Genomic DNA, 22,175 nt, shown 5'->3' with positions numbered 1-22,175 from the left:
CTTCTCCTCTCTGACCCTCAGTCTTTTCATCTGTAAAATGAGTAAACTACAAGCTGAGGGCCAAATGCCACAGTGTGAGGCATCTTCCTGCAGATTACTCTGCAGTACAGCGACTCAGAAAAGTCACTCTCTACATCTGCATCTCTGGATTTCCCAGGTACCACCATCCTAGGCAGACTCACCTAGGATATCACTTCATTTCCAGGAACACACTAAGCCTGTTCCTGCCTCAGGACCTTTGCACTTGCTATTCCTTCTACCCCTGATAGCTCAGTTGGTAAAGAATCCACCTGCAATGCAGGAGATCCTGGTTCAATTCCTGGGTTGGGAAGATCCGCTGGAGGAGGGATAGGCTACCCACTCCAGTGTCCTTGGGCTTCCCTTATGGCCTAGCTGGTAAAGAATCCGCCTGCAATGCAGGAGACCTGGATTTGATCCCTGGGTTGGGATGATCCCCTGGAGCAGGGAAAGGCTATACCCACTCCAGTATTCTGGCCTGGAGAATTGTCCATGGGGTCGCAAAGAGTCAGACACGATGGAGTGACTTTCACTTTCATTCCTTCTACCCAGAATGCATTTTGCCACATCTTTGTCTAGTTGGCTCTCTCTTGATCATTCTGATGTCAACTCACTTGTCAACTCCTTGATCACTTAATCCGGAGTAGCCCCCTGTGGCCCCAATTGGTCTTATTCTATTACCTTGTTTATTTTCTTCATAGCTCTTATCAGCAATGACCCCTTTTAACCATCTGTTGACTTGTGGCGACAAACATTCAACTACTTATTGGCCGTTTCCCTGCCTCCCCTGCCTCCCCTGCCCCCCAGGAGAAGGCAAACTCCTTGAGCGGAGGGACAGGGTCTTATCACCTCTGTTTCCCCATTGTCTGGAGCAGTGCGGGATATGACATGACTCACACGCCTAGGTGTTGACTGAGTCCAGGACCCTTGGAACTCAGGGAGCTGGAACATAAGCCAGGCTCTGGGCTGCCCAGGTGGTCTGTGAGGATCCCTTCTCTAGCCATCTGTCCCCTTACAGACCGGGTGCTCCTCCCCAGCTCTGTCCTTAGCTGAGCCATCTCGGGCCTGGCTCCAGGCCGGGCAGGAGGAGGAGGAGTTGGGTAAATGTTTGTGGTGTGAAATTGGACCTGTCTCAAGCTCCTCACCGCCTCCACATCTGAGGAGCCCCAGGGAAGGGGCGGCAGAGAGAGATGAAAGGAGGTGAGAAGCAGGTTTCAAAGTTGGTCCTTTCAGTGCAGATGAAAGCAGGGGGGAAGGGAAGTCAACAGAGGGTGGAGGGGGAGGGCTGAGGGGGGAGTGGGGAGAGCAATATTGGAGAGGAGGGGAGAAGGCAGAGGGGTGCGCTGGACCTGGGAGGCAAGGACGAGGCTCCTACTGCTGCCTGGTAACTCTTGTGAGCCCAGGGAACCTCCTCCCCTCCCTGGGTCTCAGTTTCCTGCCAAACAAGGGTGATAATGCCCTCCTGGGAAAGGTCTGGGGCTGAGCCAGAGGCTGACGGGGATGTTTAAAGACTGTATCTATTGTCAGCGGGGATGGAAGGGTGGTGGAGGAGTTCCTAGGCAGTGGAGGGCGGTTTTGGCCATGGGAAGGGTGGAGGCAGCCTAGGAGGCATTCAGGACCTCTGGACTGAGTCTGAGCCCTTCAGCCTATCTTTGAACCCTGTTAGACTTCTCTTGTTGGCTCATTGCTCAGCCTCCTATAGACACCACAGTCTACTCATCTCCAGACCCCCCTGCCACTTCTTGCCTTCCTATGCCTATGCCTGGAATAACCTTCTCCTCATAGCTACACTGACCAGACTCAGGTACACAGCTCAATATAATTCCTGCCTCCTCCAGGAAGTTTTTCTAGACCCCCAAGGGTAGCCTCCAGTCTGGGAGCCCATAGGTAGTTAAGCATCTTTGTGTCCTCACCTTGGGGTTGCCATGTAAGGTTGCACAGGCCATGCACTGGACAAATCGGAGGGAGCCATTCACATGAAGGATGGTGAGAATGCGACCCATATGGAGCTGAATAATGCAGAGATCCTTAAAGTAACTTCCTTTCCCTCCTCCAATGCTCGGCACAGAGCTGGGCACACACTTGGCTCAGGGATCATTCACTATGTACAGGGGTTTCAGGGAATAAACAGGAAGCTCCAGATGCTTAAATTCAGTCAACAGTGGGCATTCACCCCACCCTGACCTCCTCTGGATCACTTTCTTTCTATCTGACATCCTTTCAACTTGGGCCATGGTCAGGGACTCCCCAACTCCTGCAGACTGCAAACCCTTCCAGGGACACCAGCAGCACCACAGCATCCCATGGCCTCCGTGCACTTGCCGCTGCCCCTCTTCCCCCCGCGCCCCGCCCCCCTTGCCTCTGTCTCTGCGACTGGCTTTCTCTCCAAGTCTCCTCTTTCTGTTCCTACAGCGTCAGGTCGGTTCCTCTGTCCTTTAGTTACTCCTGCCCTCTTTCCACTGGTTTTCCTTCTCTGGTCACTTCCTCTCACTGTTGGTCTCACTGCATCTCCAGGAGCCTCTCTCTTTTCTTTCTCTGTTTTTACATTTCATTCATTCACCATGCGTCAGGGAATGTCCACTGAGCGCTAGACAGTGTGAGGCCCTGAGGATACAGCGGTGAACTTACACACGCATCCCTATTCTCCTAAAGTTTATCTTTTAGGGAGAGGGACAAAGTCATCAGGAAAATGGGTAGCAGGTTAGATGGTGATGAAGGACGAAAGAAAATGGATATGAAGTGTGGGGACACGTTGGGGTGGGGTTGACATTTTAAAAAGGGTGGTCAGGGAAGGTTGCACTGAGAAGGTGACTTTTGAGGAAAGTCCTGGAGGAAGTGAGAGGACCAACCCTGGAGATGTTAAGCGGGAGAACATTCCAGGCAGAGGGATCGGGCGGTACAAAGGCCCTGGGGTAGAGGCCGGCTGGGTGTATCCCTGGAGCTGTGAGGAGGTCAACGTGGCCGAGCAGAGTGAACCAGGGAGGAGGTGAGCCAGGGTCTGAGAGGTTACAGTCAGGCCACACCTACAGGGTCTGGGCTTTTATCCTGAGCCCCAGAGGCGCCTTTGGAGGGCTTTCAGCAGAGGAGGGCCAGTGGAGGGAGGTTTGGGCCATGAGAAGGGTGGGGCAGGAGTCAATTGGCTCCTGTGCCCATTCTAGATTGAAGAGGGGTGATGACAGAAGCAGAGACAGGCAGTAATCAGGCAAGAGAAACAGGTGGCCTGGACCAGGGCGGCAGCTGCGGAGGAGGTGAGAAGTGGTCAGGTTCTGGAGATGTTTTTAAAGCAGAGATGACAGGCTTTGCTGATGGATTGGAGGGAGGTGTGAGAGAAAAACATAAGTCGAGGATGTTTGCAACATTTGTGACCTGAAAAGCTGGAAGGATGAAATTATCTTTTTTTTTTTCCTTTTGGTGGAGGACCGAAGCTGAGCCCAGGTCACTGCCGTGTCTGTCACACCTGGTTCTCTCTCGTTATCCTGAGTTCCGTCTCTCTGCCACTGTTCGAGAATCTGATTCCTTTGTCTCTTTGGCTCCCGGTGGCCCGCGTCCATCGCTCTCTCCCCTCCTCCCTCACCATCACCGCCCCCAACCCCTCCCTGTCCCGTCCCCACCCCCTCTGCCCGCCGTCTGTCCGCAGGCGCTGGCGGGGTAGCAGGCAGCAGGCGTCGGCCCCGGGCGGGGGTCTCACCGGACGGGCCGGTTGGCGGCGTCGGGGTCCCGCGCCGTCACCACGCCGACCAGGGAGCCCACCTGCGCGTCCTCCTGTACCTCCAGGAGGCCGGAGGGCGGCCGGAACTCGGGGGGCTCGTCCACGTCGATCACGGCCACGCGCACGATCGCCTGGTCGCGGAACGTGCCTAGGTCAGCGAAGCGGGGGTCCACGAACTTGTTGAGGGCCTCCAGGACCACGGTGTGCACCGGCTGGGACTCGAAGTCCAGGCGCTGGAGGGGTGGGCGGAAGGGAGCAGAGGGCGGTGAGTGGGCTGGGGTCTGCGCCACACCTCCAGGTGAACAGAGCCCAAGTCTGGCGGGGGCTGGCCTCGCCCCGAGGGGGCGGGGCCGGCCCCGAGAGGGTGGGGCTGGCTTAAGGTCACAGTTGACTGAGGCATCACTGACTCAATGGCATCACTGACACAATGGCATCACTGACACACGGTCGGGTTACAGGTAGAGAAAGTCAGGCCCTGCTAGGGACAGTCTTGCTCAGGGACACAGGGTCACATACTGAGTCCCAGACTTCCTGCTACCCGGCACACGAGACTGGCCTTAATGTATTAATTTACAAAGCACTGTGTGCCAGTGTTCTAAATGTAGCGACTCATCTAATTTTACAGCGTCCCAAAGAGGCTTGTATTATTATTATCATCCTGTTTGACACGTGAGGACATCGAGGCCCAGCAGACTCTGTAACTTACCCTAGGTCACTTAGCAGTTAGTCCCTGGCAGAAGTGGGATTCACATCCCCGGCAGTGGGGCTGTCAAGTTACAGCCCTTAACCCCACTGCAGGAAAGGCACTGGATCTGTGGCTGCCCAGCTGTGTATCTGCGGGCAATCTGTTCAACCTCTCTGGGCCTCGGGCAGGAGAGTGAGATGAGACCTTCCTGGTGTATTATTGGTGGCAGCTGCTAATGTGAGTTGAGCCTGATAAGCTGGGTGGCCTTAGAGCTTCCCTCAGAGGCCTGGCTAAAGCTACGCTGTCCTGGTCCTCATCAGGGAATGCTGGTGGGTGACCCTCTGATGGACAAGCTGCATGGCTGAGTGGACTCTGGCCTCCTAAGGATAACGCCTTTAGAGCAAAGAGAAAGGGCAGTGGTGGAACCATGGGCATCACTGTTACATGCTGGGGGAGCCATCTGGGCAGCAAGGGCCACCTTCTTGGAGAACTGTCCTCTGTCTAGGGACCCTCCTTTCCTCTCAGAACCTCCCCTCCACACTCCCCCTTCCCCAACAGAAAAAAAAAAAGAGAGAGAGAAAGAAAAGAAGGGCTACCTCCTCCCTCCATCCTGTTGCCTGGGAAATCAGGATGCAGGGAGGCAGGCTCGGACCTGGCCTGGGAATGAGTGATGGGCTCTGGAGCCAGGTCATCAATCAGGCGGGGGCTCTGCTCCCTAAGCCAGCACTGACTCCACAGAGACACCTCAGGCGCCACTGCTGGAGCAGGCGGGGTGGGGGTGGGGTTATGGGGCAAGAGGCAGGGAGGATGGGGGAGTTACTACAGGGGCATCACCGGGGATGAGAGCAAATGCTGTGCTGGGGTCCCCGGGCTGGGTTTGGGGCCTGATTCTGCTGCTCTGTGATGCTGGGCCTCCCCAGGCCTCCAGTTCCCCCATCTGTGAAATGGGCTCATCTTACAGTGAAGACAAGTGGAGGTCAGAAGACCGAAAGCCATGTAATGTTTAAAAGGGTGGATTCTGGAGACAGACTCCCTGGGGCCTTGTCCCTACAACTTCTCTGTAAGATGCTTGGCCTTGGGTGCAAATGACTGAACTCAGGGCCTCAGATTCTCACCTATAAAATGGGCAATAATAATACTGAGAGGGTTGTTGTAGAGATTAAATGAGTTAATACATGGAAAGCATTGGAAAGGAGGCTGGCACGCTATTCACACTTAATTGAAAGTATTAGCCTCATATCCTTATCCTAGTTGAAAAAACAGAGTTTTCTCTATCCTCAAGCCCTCGTGGCCAGGGAGAGAGTTTGATTATTGAGTGAATGAAGGGCTGTCAGGGCAGATGTTTCTGTAGGTCCCAGGAGGCAGAGCCTGGGCTGACGGGAACAAGATAGATTGTGGCTGAATGGGAGAAGGAGGAGCAGGACACTGGTAGGGAGTGAGTGTCCCATCCCTGGGAGTATACAAAGGGCTTACGACTGTTTGTAGGCCAGGCAGGGGACTCAGACCTCCCGTGGAACAGCAGGGTTGGAGTGGACAGTGTCAAAGGCCTGTGCACCCCTGAGTTGCCAAGCTTGTGACCAAGCCCTTGAAGATGATTTTTGCTTTTTTATCTGACCTCTGTCTCCTTTCCCTAGGGGGTGCTGAGTTTGCTGTTTGAGCTTCTGGTTCCTGGGCTGGTCAGTGGGTAAGGAGGCTGTTAGACTCAGGAAAGAAAGAGCTTTGGGATCACCAGACCCGGGTTCAAATCCTACTCTATCCCTTACAGGTATAATCTTGGGCAAGCCCTTTTACCTTTCTAAATCTCTGTTTTCTTACTTGTAAAAACAGTCATAATATGTTTTCCTTCCGAGGGTAACATCAAGATGAAAGGAAACAGTGAGTGTGAAAGGCCTGGTGTGAACTTGAAGTAGCACAGCGTAGTATGTAAGAGCACAGATTCAAATCTGGATTGACTCCTGGCTCTTGACTGCTACCTGTGCAACCTTGGACAAGTCACTTAACCTCTCTGTGTCTCATGTTCTCATTTGTAAAACGGGAAGGACAGCATTAGCGTTTTCCCAGGTTGGTCCAGCGTCCCTGGAGAGACTTCACCCCTGGAGTGAAGTGGGATGGGGTATTTGGCTGCTCAGTGACCCCCTACCCGACCCTGCTGCCCTGGGGTCTGTCTCCCCCATCACTTCCGGGGCAGCCGCACCTTCTGCACTACGATGATGGCCTCCTGCGTGTCACTGTCTGTGATGACCTTGAACACGTGCCCGCCGCTGCCGCTCTCCTCCCTGAGGTGGTAAGTCATGTCTGTGTTTTCGCCCACGTCTGAGTCCTCGGCCTTCACGCGTCCCACGGCCGTGCCGATGGGGGCCGACTCCTGAATGCTGAACTGGTACATCTCTGTAGGGGATACAGTTGTGAGTGGGGATGGTAAGGCAGCCCCTCCCCCAGCTTCCACCAGCGCTAAGGGAGAGGAGGGGGGCTCTCAGATGGGCTCCTTGGAGCTCCCTGCTTGGCCAGGACTGGTGTTGGGAGAGACACTTCCTCTGCAGAAATGCCGGACGCAGTGCAAAGAGGAGGGTTCTAATTCTGACCTTGGCTTTATTCCCTGATTGATTTGAGAAAGTGTCGGCAGTTCTTTGGGACTCAAGTGTCCTCATCTGCCCAAAAGGGGACAGAGAAGCACAGTGATCAAGGCTACGGCCCTGGAGTCAGTCCTGGCTGTGTAGTTCTGAGCTCTGGTTTTCCTCATCTGTAGAATGGGAATAATAATAGTGCCTTCCTAATAGCACTGTCATTTCCCAATTAACTGAGATGATAATGCATGTCAATTGCTTAGCACAGAGACTAGTATCTGTTCCCTACCCAATAAATGGGACACATTGCATTCAAATAGTCGGGCTGCACACTGATTTTTTTTTGTTGCTGTGGATGTTAATGATACTGGTTCCTTCATTTCCACATATTTATTGAGCATCTATGATGTCCCAGATGCAGCTCTATGCATTGGGGTTCCAGCAACAAGCAAAACAGACCCAAATCCCAGGGCTCACAGTGCTTTTCTCTTAACGGAAGGAGAAAGACACGAAACAATCATATCAGTAAAATATGATGTCAGATGGTACTTGGGAGAAAAATAAAACTGGGAAGGGAAATGGGGAGTGATGATGAAGGTGTGTGTGGAGTTTTAAATAGGGTAATTGGGACTTTCCTGGCGGTCCAGTGGTTAAGACTCTGTGCTTCCAATGCAGGGGGCGAGGGTTCAATCCTTGGTCGGGAAACTAAGATCCCACATCCCATGGGATGCAGCCAAAAAAAACTGTAAATGTGGTAATCGAGGAAAAGACAACATTTCTGCAAAAGTCTGAGGGAGGTGAGGCAGTGAGTCAAGCAGATATTTGGGAAAGACAGAGGGAACAGCAGGTGCAAAGGCCCTGAGGTGGGTGCAGTGCCTGGCATGTTTGAAGACTGGCAAGATGGCCACTGTTACCAGAGTGGGGAAGCAGAGGGGAAACCAGAAGGAGTGAGGGTCAAGTGGAACTCAAATGGCTCCCTGCTGTCCTCCCAGAGTGGAGTTGAAGGTGGGGGTGATTTGCTAAGTGATGGGCCTGCCCAGGGGAAGCAGGGGCTGTGGCACCGGGGATGTGTCTCTTGGAGCCCCCACTGGTCTGAATACCCTTGTGTGGTGTAGCTGTCTCTGATTGACTCTCACAAAAGAGTCTTGGGGGGACTCTTAACACAAGCTGACCATGCCACTCCCCACTCTTTACCATAGCTCCCCACTGCACTTGGAATGAAGTTGTACAAGCCCCTTGGCCCCTGCTGACTTCTGCAGCTTCATGCCTCCAATGCCCCACCTCAACATGAGCCTTAGCCTGGCTGAAGTTCTTGTAATTCCTTCAGGATGACTTGCTCTGTGCCACCTCTAGCCATTCCCTCGCTTTATTCTCCTCTCTGCCTTCGCTTCCCCTGTTTCCTCTCCTTTTTAGTCTCAGTGACTATTACCTCCTGTAATGGGGAAGGTTCCCAGACCTCCAGGCTCTGGTCCCGTGTGTCCAGGGCCCCCAGGCTTATCCTATTGTAAGGATTACTGCATTTCCCTATTATTTTCTGTTTATTCTCCCTCCCTCTGTCTTCTCCCTCCCTCCGGGCTGTGAGCTCCTGCAAGGCAGGGACCACATCTCTTATTCATCCGGCATTCATGGTGCCTGGCAGAACACCAGGCTGTCACATAAATGAAATGTTTGAGTGACTAGTGAGTGAATGAATGAAAAGCAGCATGAGTTACTAGTATACACTCACTAGATTAACACAAATGAAAGAAATCTGACAATACCAAGTATCAGTGAGGATATGGTATGATGGACACATGCATTTCTTCATGGGGGAAAACAATTTGGCTTTATTTAGTAAACTTGAAGATGAGTTTATTCTGCTCCTCTGTAGACTAATGAAATTGCATGCAAAACAGCAGGAGGGACACATACAACCATGTTCAAAGTGGTGTCCTCTATAATAACCTCAGACTGGAAACAACACAAATGTCCATGGGCAGGAGAATAGATAAATCGTGGAATACTATACAGCACTGAAAATGAATGCATTATAGCTAGAAGCAATAACATGTGATTTCACAAACATAATTTGGGGAGATAAAAAAGCAAGATGAATCATTTGTATTGTGAGTTTCAATTTAGATAAGGTTAAAAAACTTATAAAATTAAACTATAATGTTAGGTGATGCCTACATGGGTGAATCGACCCTAAAGGACTGGATAAAGAAGATGTGGTATATATGCATATTTATATATAATGAAATACTACTTAGCCATAAAAAAGTGAAATTTTACCACTTGCAGCAAGATGGACTTGGAGGGCATTATGTAAGTGAAATAAGTCAGACAAACAAAGACAAATATTGTGTGATATCACTTATATATATATTATCTAAAGAATATTAAAAAAAACATATTCACAGATATAGAGAACAAATTAATGGTTGCCAGCGGGAAGAGGGAAGCGGGCAGGGGCAATATAGGAGGAGGAGATTGAGAGGTACAAATTATTAGGTTTAAAAAAGCTACAAGAATATATTGTACAACATGGGGAATATAGCAACTAATTTATAATTAATTATAACTATAAATGGAGTAAACCTTTAAAAATTATGAATCACTGTATTGTACACCTATAATTTACATAATATTATACATCAAAGAAAGTGAAAGTGTTAGTTGCTCAGTTGCATCCAACTCTTTGTGATTCCATGCACAGTAGCCCACCAGGCTCCTCTGTCCATGGAATTTTCCAGGCAAGGATACTGGAGTGGGTTGCCATTCCCTTCTCCAGGGGATCTTCCCCACCCAGGGACTGAATCCGGGTCTCCTGCATTGCAGGCAGATTCTTTACTGTCTGAGCCACCATGGAAGCCCCTATTATCTACTAACTATACTTCGATAAAAAAGAAAAACAAAAGCAAAGAGATGATGGTCATGAAAGTGGATGGTGGTTAACTCTGGAAGAAGAGGTAGGGGGAGAAGTTATAATCAAGAAAGGACTTGTGGCCGCTTCTGGGTCCTGGTCAGCGGTTACAAGAGTGTTTGTTTTGTAATTATGTACTGAACTGGACATTTATATTTTATGCATTTCTGTTTGTGTGCTGTACTTCCCAATAAAGAAATAAAGAAAGAACAGATGAACAACACGGCTATATATTAAAAATGGATGACCAACAGGGTCCTACTGTACAGCACAGGGAACTCTGCTCAATGTTATGTGGCAGCCTGGATAGGAGGGGAGTTGGGGGGAGACCTGATGGGAGGGGAGTTGGGGGGAGAATGGATACATGTATATGTATGGCTGAGTCCCTTTGATGTCTGCCTGAAAGTATCACAACATTGTTAATTGGCTATACTCCAATATAAAATGAAAAGGTTAAAAAAAGAAAGAAAGAATACATGAGTGAATAAATAAGAGTCTTCCAGGGGCTCTGGCCCCTCTGTCTGCCCCCCTCCTTCCAGCTCAGGGCTGGCACACAGCCTGGCACACAGCAAACTGGGTGGCCCCGCCCCTTCACAGGGGCTTTGAAGCTTCCCCATCAAGTGAGTGGGGCTGGGCTGGGGGAGTGGCTGAGGGCGGCTGCTGGACTGGGTTCCCCGGGCAACAGCAAAGACGGGGAGCTGGCTGGCGGGCTCTGCCCACCCCACTTGGCGTCTGGACTGAGGCGCTTAGGCTGCGATGTGCTCTCAGCTAAGGGATTGGATTCCCTTATCTCTCAGGGGTCAGTCCCCTGTGGCCGGGCCTAATGTGAGAGCAGCAGACCTCAAGTAATGACTCGCCCGATAGGGATCAGCCCGGCTCCCCGTGGCATTTAGTCTCTGCCAGCTTCAGCGGCTTCCTGGGCACAGCTTTCTCGTCTAAACCTGGGATGGAGGGGCTGGCTGGGCTGATGGGAGGTGGAGGACAGGACCAGAGAAGACACCCCCACTCTGTTGTGCCTGGGGAGGCAAAGAGTGGAAAGCACCCTCCCCCAGTTCAGAAGCACAGAGTCCTCCAGGCTCGGAGGAGAGGAAAAGCCCTGTCTCTCCAGACCCTGGCATTTCTATGTACAAATGATAGGTGCCCCCGGGCATGGCTGCAGCCTCTGTCTGTATGTCTAAAAGACCCCTGTGTCTGTCCCTCCATCCCCAGCATACCTTTGCAAGCTCAGATCAGTAGCAGATCACACATAATAAGTGTGACAGGGGTGTGTGCAAGGACCAGCTGGAGTGGGTGGACAGACAGGGGCTCACTCTTGGCCAGAAGCAAGGTGCAGGGAGGGGTGGTAAGTGTGTTACATGGATGTATGGAAAGTCAGACAACTTTGGGGCTGTCTCTTGCAAAAAGCAAGATTGGAGGGGGGAGGGGGTTGGGGAGACTTGGATGGATAGACAGCTGGACAGATCGGGGAGGCCCTCTATGGCGAGAAGGCTGCAGGGCAGCTTGGGGTCAGAGGGTGGCTGGGAGGGATGACCAAACAGACACACAGATCCACTCCTCCCTCTGGGAAGGCCTCACTCACTCTGCGGGAAGCGGGGCGGGTTGTCGTTGACATCAGTGACCACGATGGTGACGGTCGTGGAGCCGGAGAGGCCGCCCAGCTGGCCCGCCATGTCTGTGGCCTGGATCACCACCTCGTAGCGCTCCTGGCTCTCGCGGTCAAGGTCGGGCACGGCCGTCCGGATCACACCTGTGGGTGGGGGGTTGAGGCCAGGGATGCCCCTTGCCGGCTGCCAACTGATACAGAGACCCCTCCCCAGGCAGAGGCCAGGCTCATTCAACTTCAGGAGGGGAGTTGCTGATGCAGAAGACACTGATACGACCACCGTGTAGGTGTGGGGCTCAGCATACACACACAGACACACACACACACCTGCATGCTTATACAGATAGGCTCACAGATAACTCACACTCAGCACTCCACACACACACACCCTCACACACACACTCCTCTCTCACACACATCAGATTCACGCACGCGTGTGTCTTCAGTTGCTCAGTTCGCGTCTAACTCTTTGAGACCTCATGGACTGTAGCCCGCCAGGCTCTTCTGTCCATGGGATTTTCCAGGCAAGAATACTGGAGTGGGTTGCCATTTCCTTCTCCAGGGGATCTTCCTAGACCAGGGATCAAACCCACGTCTTCTGCATTGTAGGCAGATTCTTTACCGCTGAGCCACTGGGGAAGCCCAGATACATGCACATATACTCTAAAACACAAACCTTCCCATCCACTTGTACACAAAACACACACATTATATACAGACATATTAACATACATCCACACACTCACACACATACATGCATATTCACACACTCACATGCAACCCAAAAGCAACAGAATATGGACTATTTAGTTTACTAAAAAGAGGCATAAGGCCTAGAATCAGGCACTGTGTGACTCCCCCTTGAGCCTCCGATCCCACTTTCAGAGTCTCAGTTTCCCCATATGAGGGGGAGTCCCGACATTTTCTGGGTGAGCCTGGCCTGTGTCTGATTCATCCTGGGTCGGTGTCACTCAGCCCAGAGCCAGCCCCAGCGTGGCAGCTTGGTGAATGTTTAACTGAGTGAACTGGCCTGACAGTCACCCTCAAACACACGATGGAGTCACACTCGCCCACACATAAACACTGATATGTCTCACACACTTAGACGTACTATTAATACATTAATACACAGGTAACACCTATGAGGTCACATGCACAGGCACACACATAGCTACTAGCACACACTTATTCTCACACACACACATACACCCTCCACGATTAAGTCATCACCCAGCCCTGGGGACCCCAGCCCTTTCCTCTGGGGCCCGGCCCTAGATTCTCTGTCCAGGCACCAGCTAATTGCTGATCAGACAACCCTTCAAACTGTTAATGGAAGCAGGCAGAGGAGCAGCAGGAAGGGGTGGCTGTGAGATGAATTCTGAGCAGGGGAAGGCTGGACTTCTGGTCTCCCAGACACTTGCTTATACGGTGGGAGATCAGGCGGGAAGGGGGAGTTGATGAGCCAGTCAGAGTCCCCCCACCCCTGACCCACTTCAACCTGTGAACGCCAGGTGGTGGCAGGTGGTGCCCAGGGCCTGAACACCAGGTGGAGTCACGCACCAGCAGCCCCACGATGCGCCCCATAAAACCCAATCTCTCCCTCCTGATGTCCCCAGACAGCCCCTAGCCTCCAATAAAGGCAATAGAATGGGAGGAGAGGCTGTAGTGTGTGTGTGTGTGTGTGTGACTGGGGGAGCCAGGGGTGGTGCATCTAGGGGGTGTGCCTGCTTTTGTGGGATCCCATGGAGATACGGAAAGTGCAGTCTGTCTAATCAGGGGTCATGGAGACCCTCTATCAGCAGCCTTCAAGACTCCTCAATAAGCTCCCTCCTGACTGCTCCTTGGCCTGGACTGATCTTTCCAAGGGCAGGGGAGACTTGGAAACAGATGAACTTGGGATACATCCCAGACCTGCTATTTGTTGACCAGGTGATCTTGAGCAAAACCCCTCACTTCTCTGGACCTCAGTTTTGTCATTTATAAAATGGGACCATCACATACCTCCCCAAAGAGCAGGATTTCCCCAACTGGCACCGTGGACATCTCGGGCAGGATAATTCCACCCACGAGATGCTGGTAGCAGCGCCCTCCCCCTCCCAGCTACAGTTCCAGACATTGGCAAATGGTCCCTGGGGGGCAGAATTGGTGCAGAGTTTCAACTCATGAGAACTGCATGTGACAGTAACAATAACTGACATGGATGTGCATTTACCCTGCGCTTGCCATGGTTCCAAGCACCTTAAGGGAACTGCCTCATTGAAATTGCTCATCAGCCCTATGAGGATGGTGCTATGATTATACCCAGTTTGCAGATGAGGACATGGAGGCACAGACAGGTTAAGTACTGGCCCAAGGTCGCACACGGAGAAAGTGCACAGTCAGGATTCCAGCAGGCTCTCTGGGGCCAGAGCCCATGCTGTGGATGGCTCTGCTGGACCTCAGTAAGGATGGTGGGCCCCTGCCCAGCCAGCCTGGTATCCCCCACCCCACCCACCCTCAGGTACAAGGGGAGAGTGCAGGCCTCTGATAGAGTGATGCTGCGCTTCTGTCTCAGCTCCTGAGAGAGCCCTTTCTCATCTCCGTCCTAATCAGGCAAGCCATGCTTCCAATCATGCACTGGGCTCCTTGCCCCATCTCCCTGGTGCTGGACCTCAACACTGGGATTGTTAGAGGAATCCCTTCTGGGGATTAGGGCAGGACCCAAGTCTGGGATGGTAGGGGCCCTACTGGGAAGGTGCCCTTGTGTGTCCTGTACCCTGAGGAGCTGAAGGAGGGAAAGAGCAGGAAGGGAAGAGAGAAGAGAGGGAGGGGGATGAAAGTGAAGGAGAGAGAGACAGAGAGGAATCTGAGAGGTCAGAGCGGAAAGAGACGGAAAGCGCCACATATTCGGAGGCACAGAAGAAGGGAAAGGAGGGGAAGAGAGGGAAAGGGAGACCCACGGAGAGACAGAGGCCTGGAGAGAAACAGAAAAAAGAAGAAAGCAAGGCCAAGAACAGCAAGGGCAGCATGAACAGAGCTCCTCAGGGACGCCAGAGAGGCAGACGGACAGGGAGGGGTGGAGAAAGAAGGTGGGAGGGCCGAAAGGAGAGGGCAGACAGATGGACTGACAGGGGAGTGATCACGGGCCAGAGACGTGGTGGGGGGCTCCCTGCGTGAGCCAGGCAGAGGGGCGGGCGGCGGGGGCAGGCCAGTCAAGCACTTAAGGTGGGCTAAAGAAAAGGGAAAGTGAAGTCACCCAGTCGTGTCCCGACTCTTTGTGACCCCATGCACTGTAGCCCACTAGGCTCCTCCGTCCATGGGATTTTCCGGGCAAGACTACTGGAGTGTCATTGTCAGAAAAATGCAAATCAAAACCACAATGAGGTACCATCTCACGCCAGTCAGAATGGCTGCTATCAAAAAGTCTACAAACAATAAATGCTGGAGAGGATGTGGAGAAAAAGGAACCCTCTTACACTGTTGGTGGGAATGCAAACTAGTACAGCCACTATGGAGAACAGTGTGGAGATTCCTTAAAAAACTGGAAATAGAACTGCCATACGACCCAGCAATCCCACTGCTGGGCATACACACCGAGGAAACCAGAATTGAAAGAGACACATGTACCCCAATGTTCATCTCAGCACTGTTTACAATAGCCAGGACATGGAAGCAACCTAGATGTCCATCGGCAGACAAATGGATAAGAAAGCTGTGGTACATATACACAATGGAGTATTACTCAGCCATTAAAAAGAATACATTTGAATCAGTTCTAATGAGGTGGATGAAACTGGAGCCTATTATTCAGAGTGAAATAAGTCAGAATGAAAAACACCAATACAGTATATTAACGCATATATATGGTATTTAGAAAGATGGTAGCAATGACCCTATATGTGAGACAGCAAAAGAGACACAGATGTAAAGAACAGACTTTTGGACTCTGTGGGAGAAGGTGAGGATGGGATGATTTGAGAAAATAGCATTGAAACATGTATATTATCAGATGTGAAATAGATCACCAGTCCAGGTTCTATGCATGAGACAGGGTGCTCAGGGCTGGTGCACTGGGATGACCCTGAGAGATGGGAGGGGGAGGGAGGTGGGAGGGGGGTTCAGGATGGGGAACACATGTACACCCATGCTGATTCATGTGAATGTATGGCAAAAATCACAATATTGTAAAGTAATTAGCCTCCAATTAAAAAAAAAAAGGATACTGGAGTGGGTTGCCATTTCCTTCTCCAGGAGATCTTCCCAACCCAGGGAATGAACCCAGGTCTCCCACATTGTAGGCAGACGCTTTACCATCTGAGCCACCAAGGAAATCTATGGGCTAAGCTTTGTCGTTTATGTCTAGGATCTCACAGATGTGGAGTCTGGTGATGGGGCCACTGTGCATGGCTGAGCTTGTGGACCAAAAGCTCAGCAGCCCCGGCTCTGAGTGGGGCTGGGAGCAGGGGTCTGACTGAAATCTATGCTGTGGGTGATGTGCCACGCTTGTGTGACTGGCCTCCTTGCTGCCCTGTCACTTGTGACTGCAGAGGAACTGGGGACACTTAAGTCTTCATCCCTAGAAACGGGTCATGAAGCCGTGCTGAGTGTGTGAGCAGGTGTCCTCTCTGGACAACTAGGAGGTGGGTACCCTGAAGCCATGCGGCCTCTGGACCCTGTCCCCCTGGGCCACACCCAATGACAGGTTGCTATGGTGATAGCTCCTGAGGAACCACGCCTGCTGGGATCCATGCCTTGGGTCAGCCTCTCCCATGCTGACTCCAGCCTCGGCCATAGGACTTGCTTTGGCCAACGGGACATCAGCAAGTGTGACAGAAGCAGAGATACTTGATAAACCCTTGTGTGCCAGGGCTTGTCTCCTTGGAACCCTGAGACCACTGCACCGTGAAGAAACCCAAGATGAAAGGCCACAGCTGTCCTAGCTGACCTGCCAGCTGACCGTTGCAATGTGAGTGACCCCAGCAAAATAACTGCCCAGCCAACCCACAGAATCGTGACAAATAATAAATTGTTGCTGTTTTAAGCCACCGTGTTTGGGGACAGTTTGTCACATAGCGGTAGATAGCTAACAGAGAAATCGAGATTCCCCAGCCCGTTCCTCTTCTGGGCTCACTCCTGTAGCTGCATTTCACTGGAGGCCATCTGGCTGGAAGGTCCAAGATGGCCTCATGTATTGATACATGCTGGGCAGTTGATCCTGGCTGTTCACCAGGCCTTCTCTCATCCTCCTGTGGGCTGGGCTGGTTTCCTTAAACCGTGATCTCAGGACCATGTTCCAGGAGAGAAGCATGAAAGCTGCAAGGTCTCTTAAGACCTAACCTAGGAATCTGCAGAACATCACTACATTCCACTGGCCAAGGCAAGTTGTAAGGTGGCCCAGATTCAAGGGGCAGGGAAATAGACTGCTCCTCCCCCCTCGATGGGAAGAGCTGAAGTTACTTTACTAGGAGGCCAATTCAAGGATGGGAGGACTTGATGGTGTATTTTGCCATCTGCTCTCTTCCACACCCCATTCTACCCCCAACGTGGGGAGAAGCATCCTGGAAGCTGGTATCCACCTGAGAGTCTGAAGCAAAATTCTCAAATTAGCTCTTAAACCATCTGGTTCTGGATTTCCTTGGTGGCTTAGTGGTAAGGAATCTGCCTGCCAATGCAGGAGACACGGGTTCGATCCCTGGTGTGGGAAGATCCCACAGGCTGAGGAGCAACTAAGCCTGTGAGTTGCAACTGCTGAAGCCTGTGCGCCCTAGAGTCCGTGCTCCACAGTAAGAGAAAGCACCGCCATGAGAAGCCTGAGCACCACAGTGAGAGTAGCCACCACTCTCTGCAAGCAGAGAAAAGCCCACAGCAATGAAGACCCAGCACAGCCAAAACGAAATGAATAAATAAAATCATTAAAGAAAAATCTGGCTCTGAAAATTCACTCATTGACTCATTTATCAGGGCCTTACTGAGGGGCTATCATGTGCCAGGGCTACAGAGAGTCAGATAAGAAGTAGCACAAAAATGAGGGACTTTAGAGTCAGAGAGATACAGGTTCAAGCCCTCTTTCCACCATTTATATGTTATCTGACCTTGGACCTTAGAAAGCATCACTATGAACAAAGCTAGTGGAGGTGATGGAATTCCAGTTGAGCTATTCCAAATCCTGAAAGATGATGCTGTCAAAGTGCTGCACTCAGTATGCCAGCAAATTTGGAAAACTCAGCAGTGGCCACAGGGCTGGAAAAGGTCAGTTTTCATTCCAATCCCAAAGAAAGGCAATGCCAAAGAATGCTCAAACTACCACACAATTGCACTCATCTCACATGCTAGTAAAGTAATGCTCAAAATTCTCCAAGCCAGGCTTCAGCAATATGTGAACCGTGAACTTCCTGATGTTCAAGCTGGTTTTAGAAAAGGCAGAGGAACCAGAGATCAAATTGCCAACATCCGCTGGATCATGGAAAAAGCAAGAGAATTCCAGAAAAACATCTATTTCTGCTTTATTGACTATGCCAAAGCCTTTGACTGTGTGGATCACAATAAATTGTGGAAAATTCTGAAAGAGATGGGAATACCAGACCACCTGATCTGCCTCTTGAGAAATCTGTATGCAGGTCAGGAAGCAACAGTTAGAACTGGACATGGAAAAACAGACTGGTTCCAAATAGGAAAAGGAGTTTGTCAAGGCTGTATATTGTCACCCTGTTTATTTAACTTATATGCAGAGTACATCATGAGAAACGCTGGACTGGAAGAAACACAAGCTGAAATCAAGATTGCCGGGAGAAATATCAACAACCTCAGATATGCAGATGACACCACCCTTATGGCAGAAAGTGAAGAGGAACTCAAAAGCCTCTTGATGAAAGTGAAAGTGGAGAGTGAAAAAGTTGGCTTAAAGCTCAACATTCAGAAAACGAAGATCATGGCATCCGGTCCCACCACTTCATGGGAAATAGGTGGGGAAACAGTGGAAACAGTGTCAGACTTTATTTTTCTGGGCTCCAAAATCACTACAGATGGTGACTGCAGCCATGAAATTAAAAGACACTTACTCCTTGGAAGGAAAGTTATGACCAACCTAAATAGCATATTCAAAAGCAGAGACATTACTTTGCCAACAAAGGTTCGTCTAGTCAAGGGTATGGTTTTTCCTGTGGTCATGTATGGATGTGAGAGTTGGACTGTGAAGAAGGCAGAGTGCCGAAGAATTGATGCTTTTGAACTGTGGTGTTGGAGAAGACTCTTGAGAGTCTTGGACTGCAAGGAGATCCAACCAGTCCATTCTGAAGGAGATCAGCCCTGGGATTTCTTTGGAAGGAATGATGCTGAAGCTGAAACTCCAGTACTTTGGCCACCTCATGCGAAGAGTTGACTCATTGGAAAAGACCCTGATGCTGGGAGGGATTGGGGGCAGGAGGAGAAGGGGACGACAGAGGATGAGATGGCTGGATGGCATCACTGACTCGATGGACGTGAGTCTGAGTGAACTCTGGGAGTTGGTGATGGACAGGGAGGCCTGGCGTGCTGCGATTCATGGGGTAGCAAAGAGTCAGACACGACTGAGCGACTGATCTGATCTGATCTGATCTGACCTTGGGCAAGTTCTTAACTCTCTTTGAGCCTCAGTTTCCAATTCTGTACAATGGGACTACTCAGTGGAAAGGGCTCTTATGTGGGTTAAATGAGACAAAGCTTCAGCAGCAGGTCCCACATTTTGGAGATGCCTTGAGGATTCCCCCTCCTCAAGTCCTGGGTTGTGGACCCCATAAATCAGTTCCACAAGCACCGAGATCCACAGTGGCCTTGTTCGTCATCTTATCTATACAGTCCAGCACATAGTAGGTGTTTGATAAACATTTTGACTTACGGACCTACAACCATAGACCTTCTGCCTGCCTCTCGCAGCCTGGGTGTAGTTGTCTGTCTGTATCTGGCTTCTCTGTTGGAGCAATAGCCCATGAAGGCAGAAACCAGATCCAGTGCATCATCCTGACCCCCAGGATCTGGCACTTACAAGGGTGAGTTTCATTCCCTCTTCAGGAAGCCAATGTTTCTGGCTCAGCTAAGAACGTTCCGCAGAGATCTGGAAGTCTCTGAGAGCCAGAGGCTTTCTATTCTTGCTGGGATGGTGGCTGGGCGGGGGCTGTTAATGAGAACCTGGCCCTGGCTCCCCACAGCCTCGTCCTCACCCGACGCCCCCAGTTCCAGCTGTTATCCTCCCCGCCCCCGCTGTCCCCTCCAAATGCTGCAGAAGGGGCCCTGGAGCCCAAGTGACGCCTCATTAGCCCCGCAAATGCCATCCCTGTTTTCCCAGTGGGGGGTCTGCTGGCAGGCCTGGCCTTTAAAACACACACGCTAATTTCTCCTCTGGCACGGGCCTCGTGGCGCCCCGCCTCCTCCCTTCTCTCACACCTTCCTCTCAGGCCCCGTTCCGGCTCTGCTCCCTGCTATCTGCACAGCAAGAACAGACTGTACCTCGCCGCGGCTGCTAAATATAGACCTGCATCAGCGGAATATTCCTGGCTGGGGAAATGGAGCTGGGGCTGGAAATGGCACCAGGGCGGCTCCTACCCTGGGGCCGAAGGCTCGGGGAGGAAACATCGAGTCCTTCCTGGGCAATACCTCCCCAAAGACCCTTTCAGACTGTGGAAGCTGAAGGATCCTGAAAACAAGGACCCCGTTTGTGTTTCTCCACTTGCCTTGTCCTGTGCCCACTTTCGAGCTTCTTGAGAAGCGTTCCTGCCCACCCAGGCTCCACGGTCTCCTACTTGCCACCTTCCTCCCGGCTCTCTGCAGCGGGGGATGCTCTTTCTTAGAATCTGGCCATCCTCTTCATTCTCTTGGAGTCTGATGCTTCATCTGCCCACCCCTGTCACCTCCCAGACTCGGTCCTGGCCCTGCCCTTATTTCTCTGGCCTGCCTTTTCCTTCCCACCTTAAAGCTGATGAAGGCATGAAGGTTGCTTCATCATCATCCCCAGGGGTTGCACTGAGCCCATCACACCCTCATTGCTCCCTGGCCTGCATCTTCTGTCCTAGATACCGGGTGGCCGACCCCCTCACTTTCATTCAGGGCTCAGCCCCAGTGTCACCTCCCCAGAAAGGTCTGTCCTGATTTCCTCATCGAAGTCTACTCTCTTATCCTGCTTAGGTGTCTTCCTAGCACTCATTGCTACTCAGTATTATGTTGCATGTTTATGTGCTTGTTTCTGTATTTCCTACTTAAAAGCTCCGTGAGGGTAGGGTCTCGGGTTTGTCTATTGCTGCACTCCTAGGGCCTGGAGACAGCAGGACATGTACAGGCATTCAATAAAGAGCTGGTGAATGAATGAACGAATTCTCCTTCTGGACCCTCCCAGCAATCATGTGAGATGAGTATTATTATCTCTCTTGTGCACACAGGGAAGCCAAAGCTCAAAGAGTCCCAAGCGTTCTTGGAGCTTTACGCCCATATTTCAGATGGCCCATTCTAGACAATTCTTCCCTCCTCGCATCTTAAAGCCAATGGAGTTAAAATCGAATTAAATAGCTCTGCACCAGATCCTGAAGCATACTCAGTAATTCCTCTGCCCCGCGACAGTTTTCTTAAGCCACACCCATCCTTTTGTTTTTGTAGATGGTGCCCCTTTCCATCCCAGGTGCTGATGTTAGGAAACCCCAGATCCCTTCCTTAATCTAGTCCTGTGCATTCACCCAGGTCTCCAAGGTTTGCCCTTTGCAGGATCTCACTGTCACCCCTCATTCTCCCTCTTTAGCATCTCCATGAATCTTCCCTAGCAATCCCGAATCATCTCCGGCCCCCAACAAGAAGAAGCAAGTTAAGGAGTCTGGGTGGGTCCGAGAAAGGGCGCAAGCTTTGACTTTTGTCTTTCGGGGCTCTCTGCTGGCACCCCAGGCTCCTGGGTGTCCCTGAATTCAGTGCTTGCTTCTGAGCCATGCTATACAAGGGCAGCCCGAGGGATCTTGTTAAAATGAAAACCTGAGCATGTCACTTTCCTGCTTTAAAGTCATCAATGAACCCACAAGGTTGGCAAGGGGGAAGGGAAACAAGCTCTCTCCTAGGCGGCTCTTCGCAAGTGTAATCTGGTACATTTGGGCATTATCTATCCTGATTCCAAAAGCACATGCTCTTTGACCCAGCTTTTCCACTTCCCGAAAATTATCCTGCAGATACACTCACACAAGCACAAAATGATATATGTATGAGGTTATTCACTGCAGCATTGTTGGTTGTAGGAAAAGATTGGAAACAGCGTAAGTGTCCATCAAGAGGGGACTGGTGAAATAAATTTCAGTGTATCCACAACAGCTGTTAAATAAAAGAATGAGGAAGCTCTTTATGTGCTGATATGGGATAATCTGCAAGATGTATTGTTAAGCGAAAAAGGCAAGCAGTGTGTATAGTGTGTGTTTATAGCTACCATTTGTGTAAAAAAAAAACCAACAAACAAATACATGTACCTACTTTCTTGTACATGCATAGAATAGCTCTGGAAAGATACACAAGAAAATTACATTGGTTGCTTTGGGGATACAGACCAACTATCTGGGGGACTAGAAGGGGTGAAAAATTTCCATTAAATACAAATTTGGGCTTTTTTGGGGGCTGTGCTGGGTCTTTGTTGCTGTGTGTGGGCTTTCTCTAGTTGCAGTAAGTGGGGGCTACTCTCTAGTGGGATGTGGGCTTAGCATTGCTGTGGCTTCTCT

At 51.0% G+C, this 22,175-nt stretch overlaps 1 protein-coding gene across 2 annotated transcripts in view; it reads right to left on the bottom strand.

Moving 5' to 3' along the window:
* Positions 1–22,175, bottom strand: part of CDH22 (cadherin 22) — a 142,656-nt gene that overhangs the window by 31,695 nt on the left and 88,786 nt on the right. Inside the window, exons 5-7 of one of the 2 annotated variants that reach the window (XM_027558382.1) lie at positions 11,461–11,628; positions 6,607–6,800; positions 3,707–3,960 (exon numbers count right to left, since the gene is read on the bottom strand). In XM_027558382.1, the coding sequence (XP_027414183.1) occupies positions 3,707–3,960; positions 6,607–6,800; positions 11,461–11,628 (616 nt within the window). The remainder of the gene's footprint in view (positions 1–3,706; positions 3,961–6,606; positions 6,801–11,460; positions 11,629–22,175) is intronic. The other variant, XM_027558383.1, reaches the window with a different exon arrangement.

This window comes from Bos indicus x Bos taurus, chromosome 13, assembly GCF_003369695.1.
Source record: "Bos indicus x Bos taurus breed Angus x Brahman F1 hybrid chromosome 13, Bos_hybrid_MaternalHap_v2.0, whole genome shotgun sequence".
In the NCBI taxonomy this organism is placed as follows: domain Eukaryota; kingdom Metazoa; phylum Chordata; class Mammalia; order Artiodactyla; family Bovidae; genus Bos; species Bos indicus x Bos taurus.
Note: the sequence above shows the minus strand (reverse complement) of the source record. Positions and strands in the feature narration are given on the sequence as shown.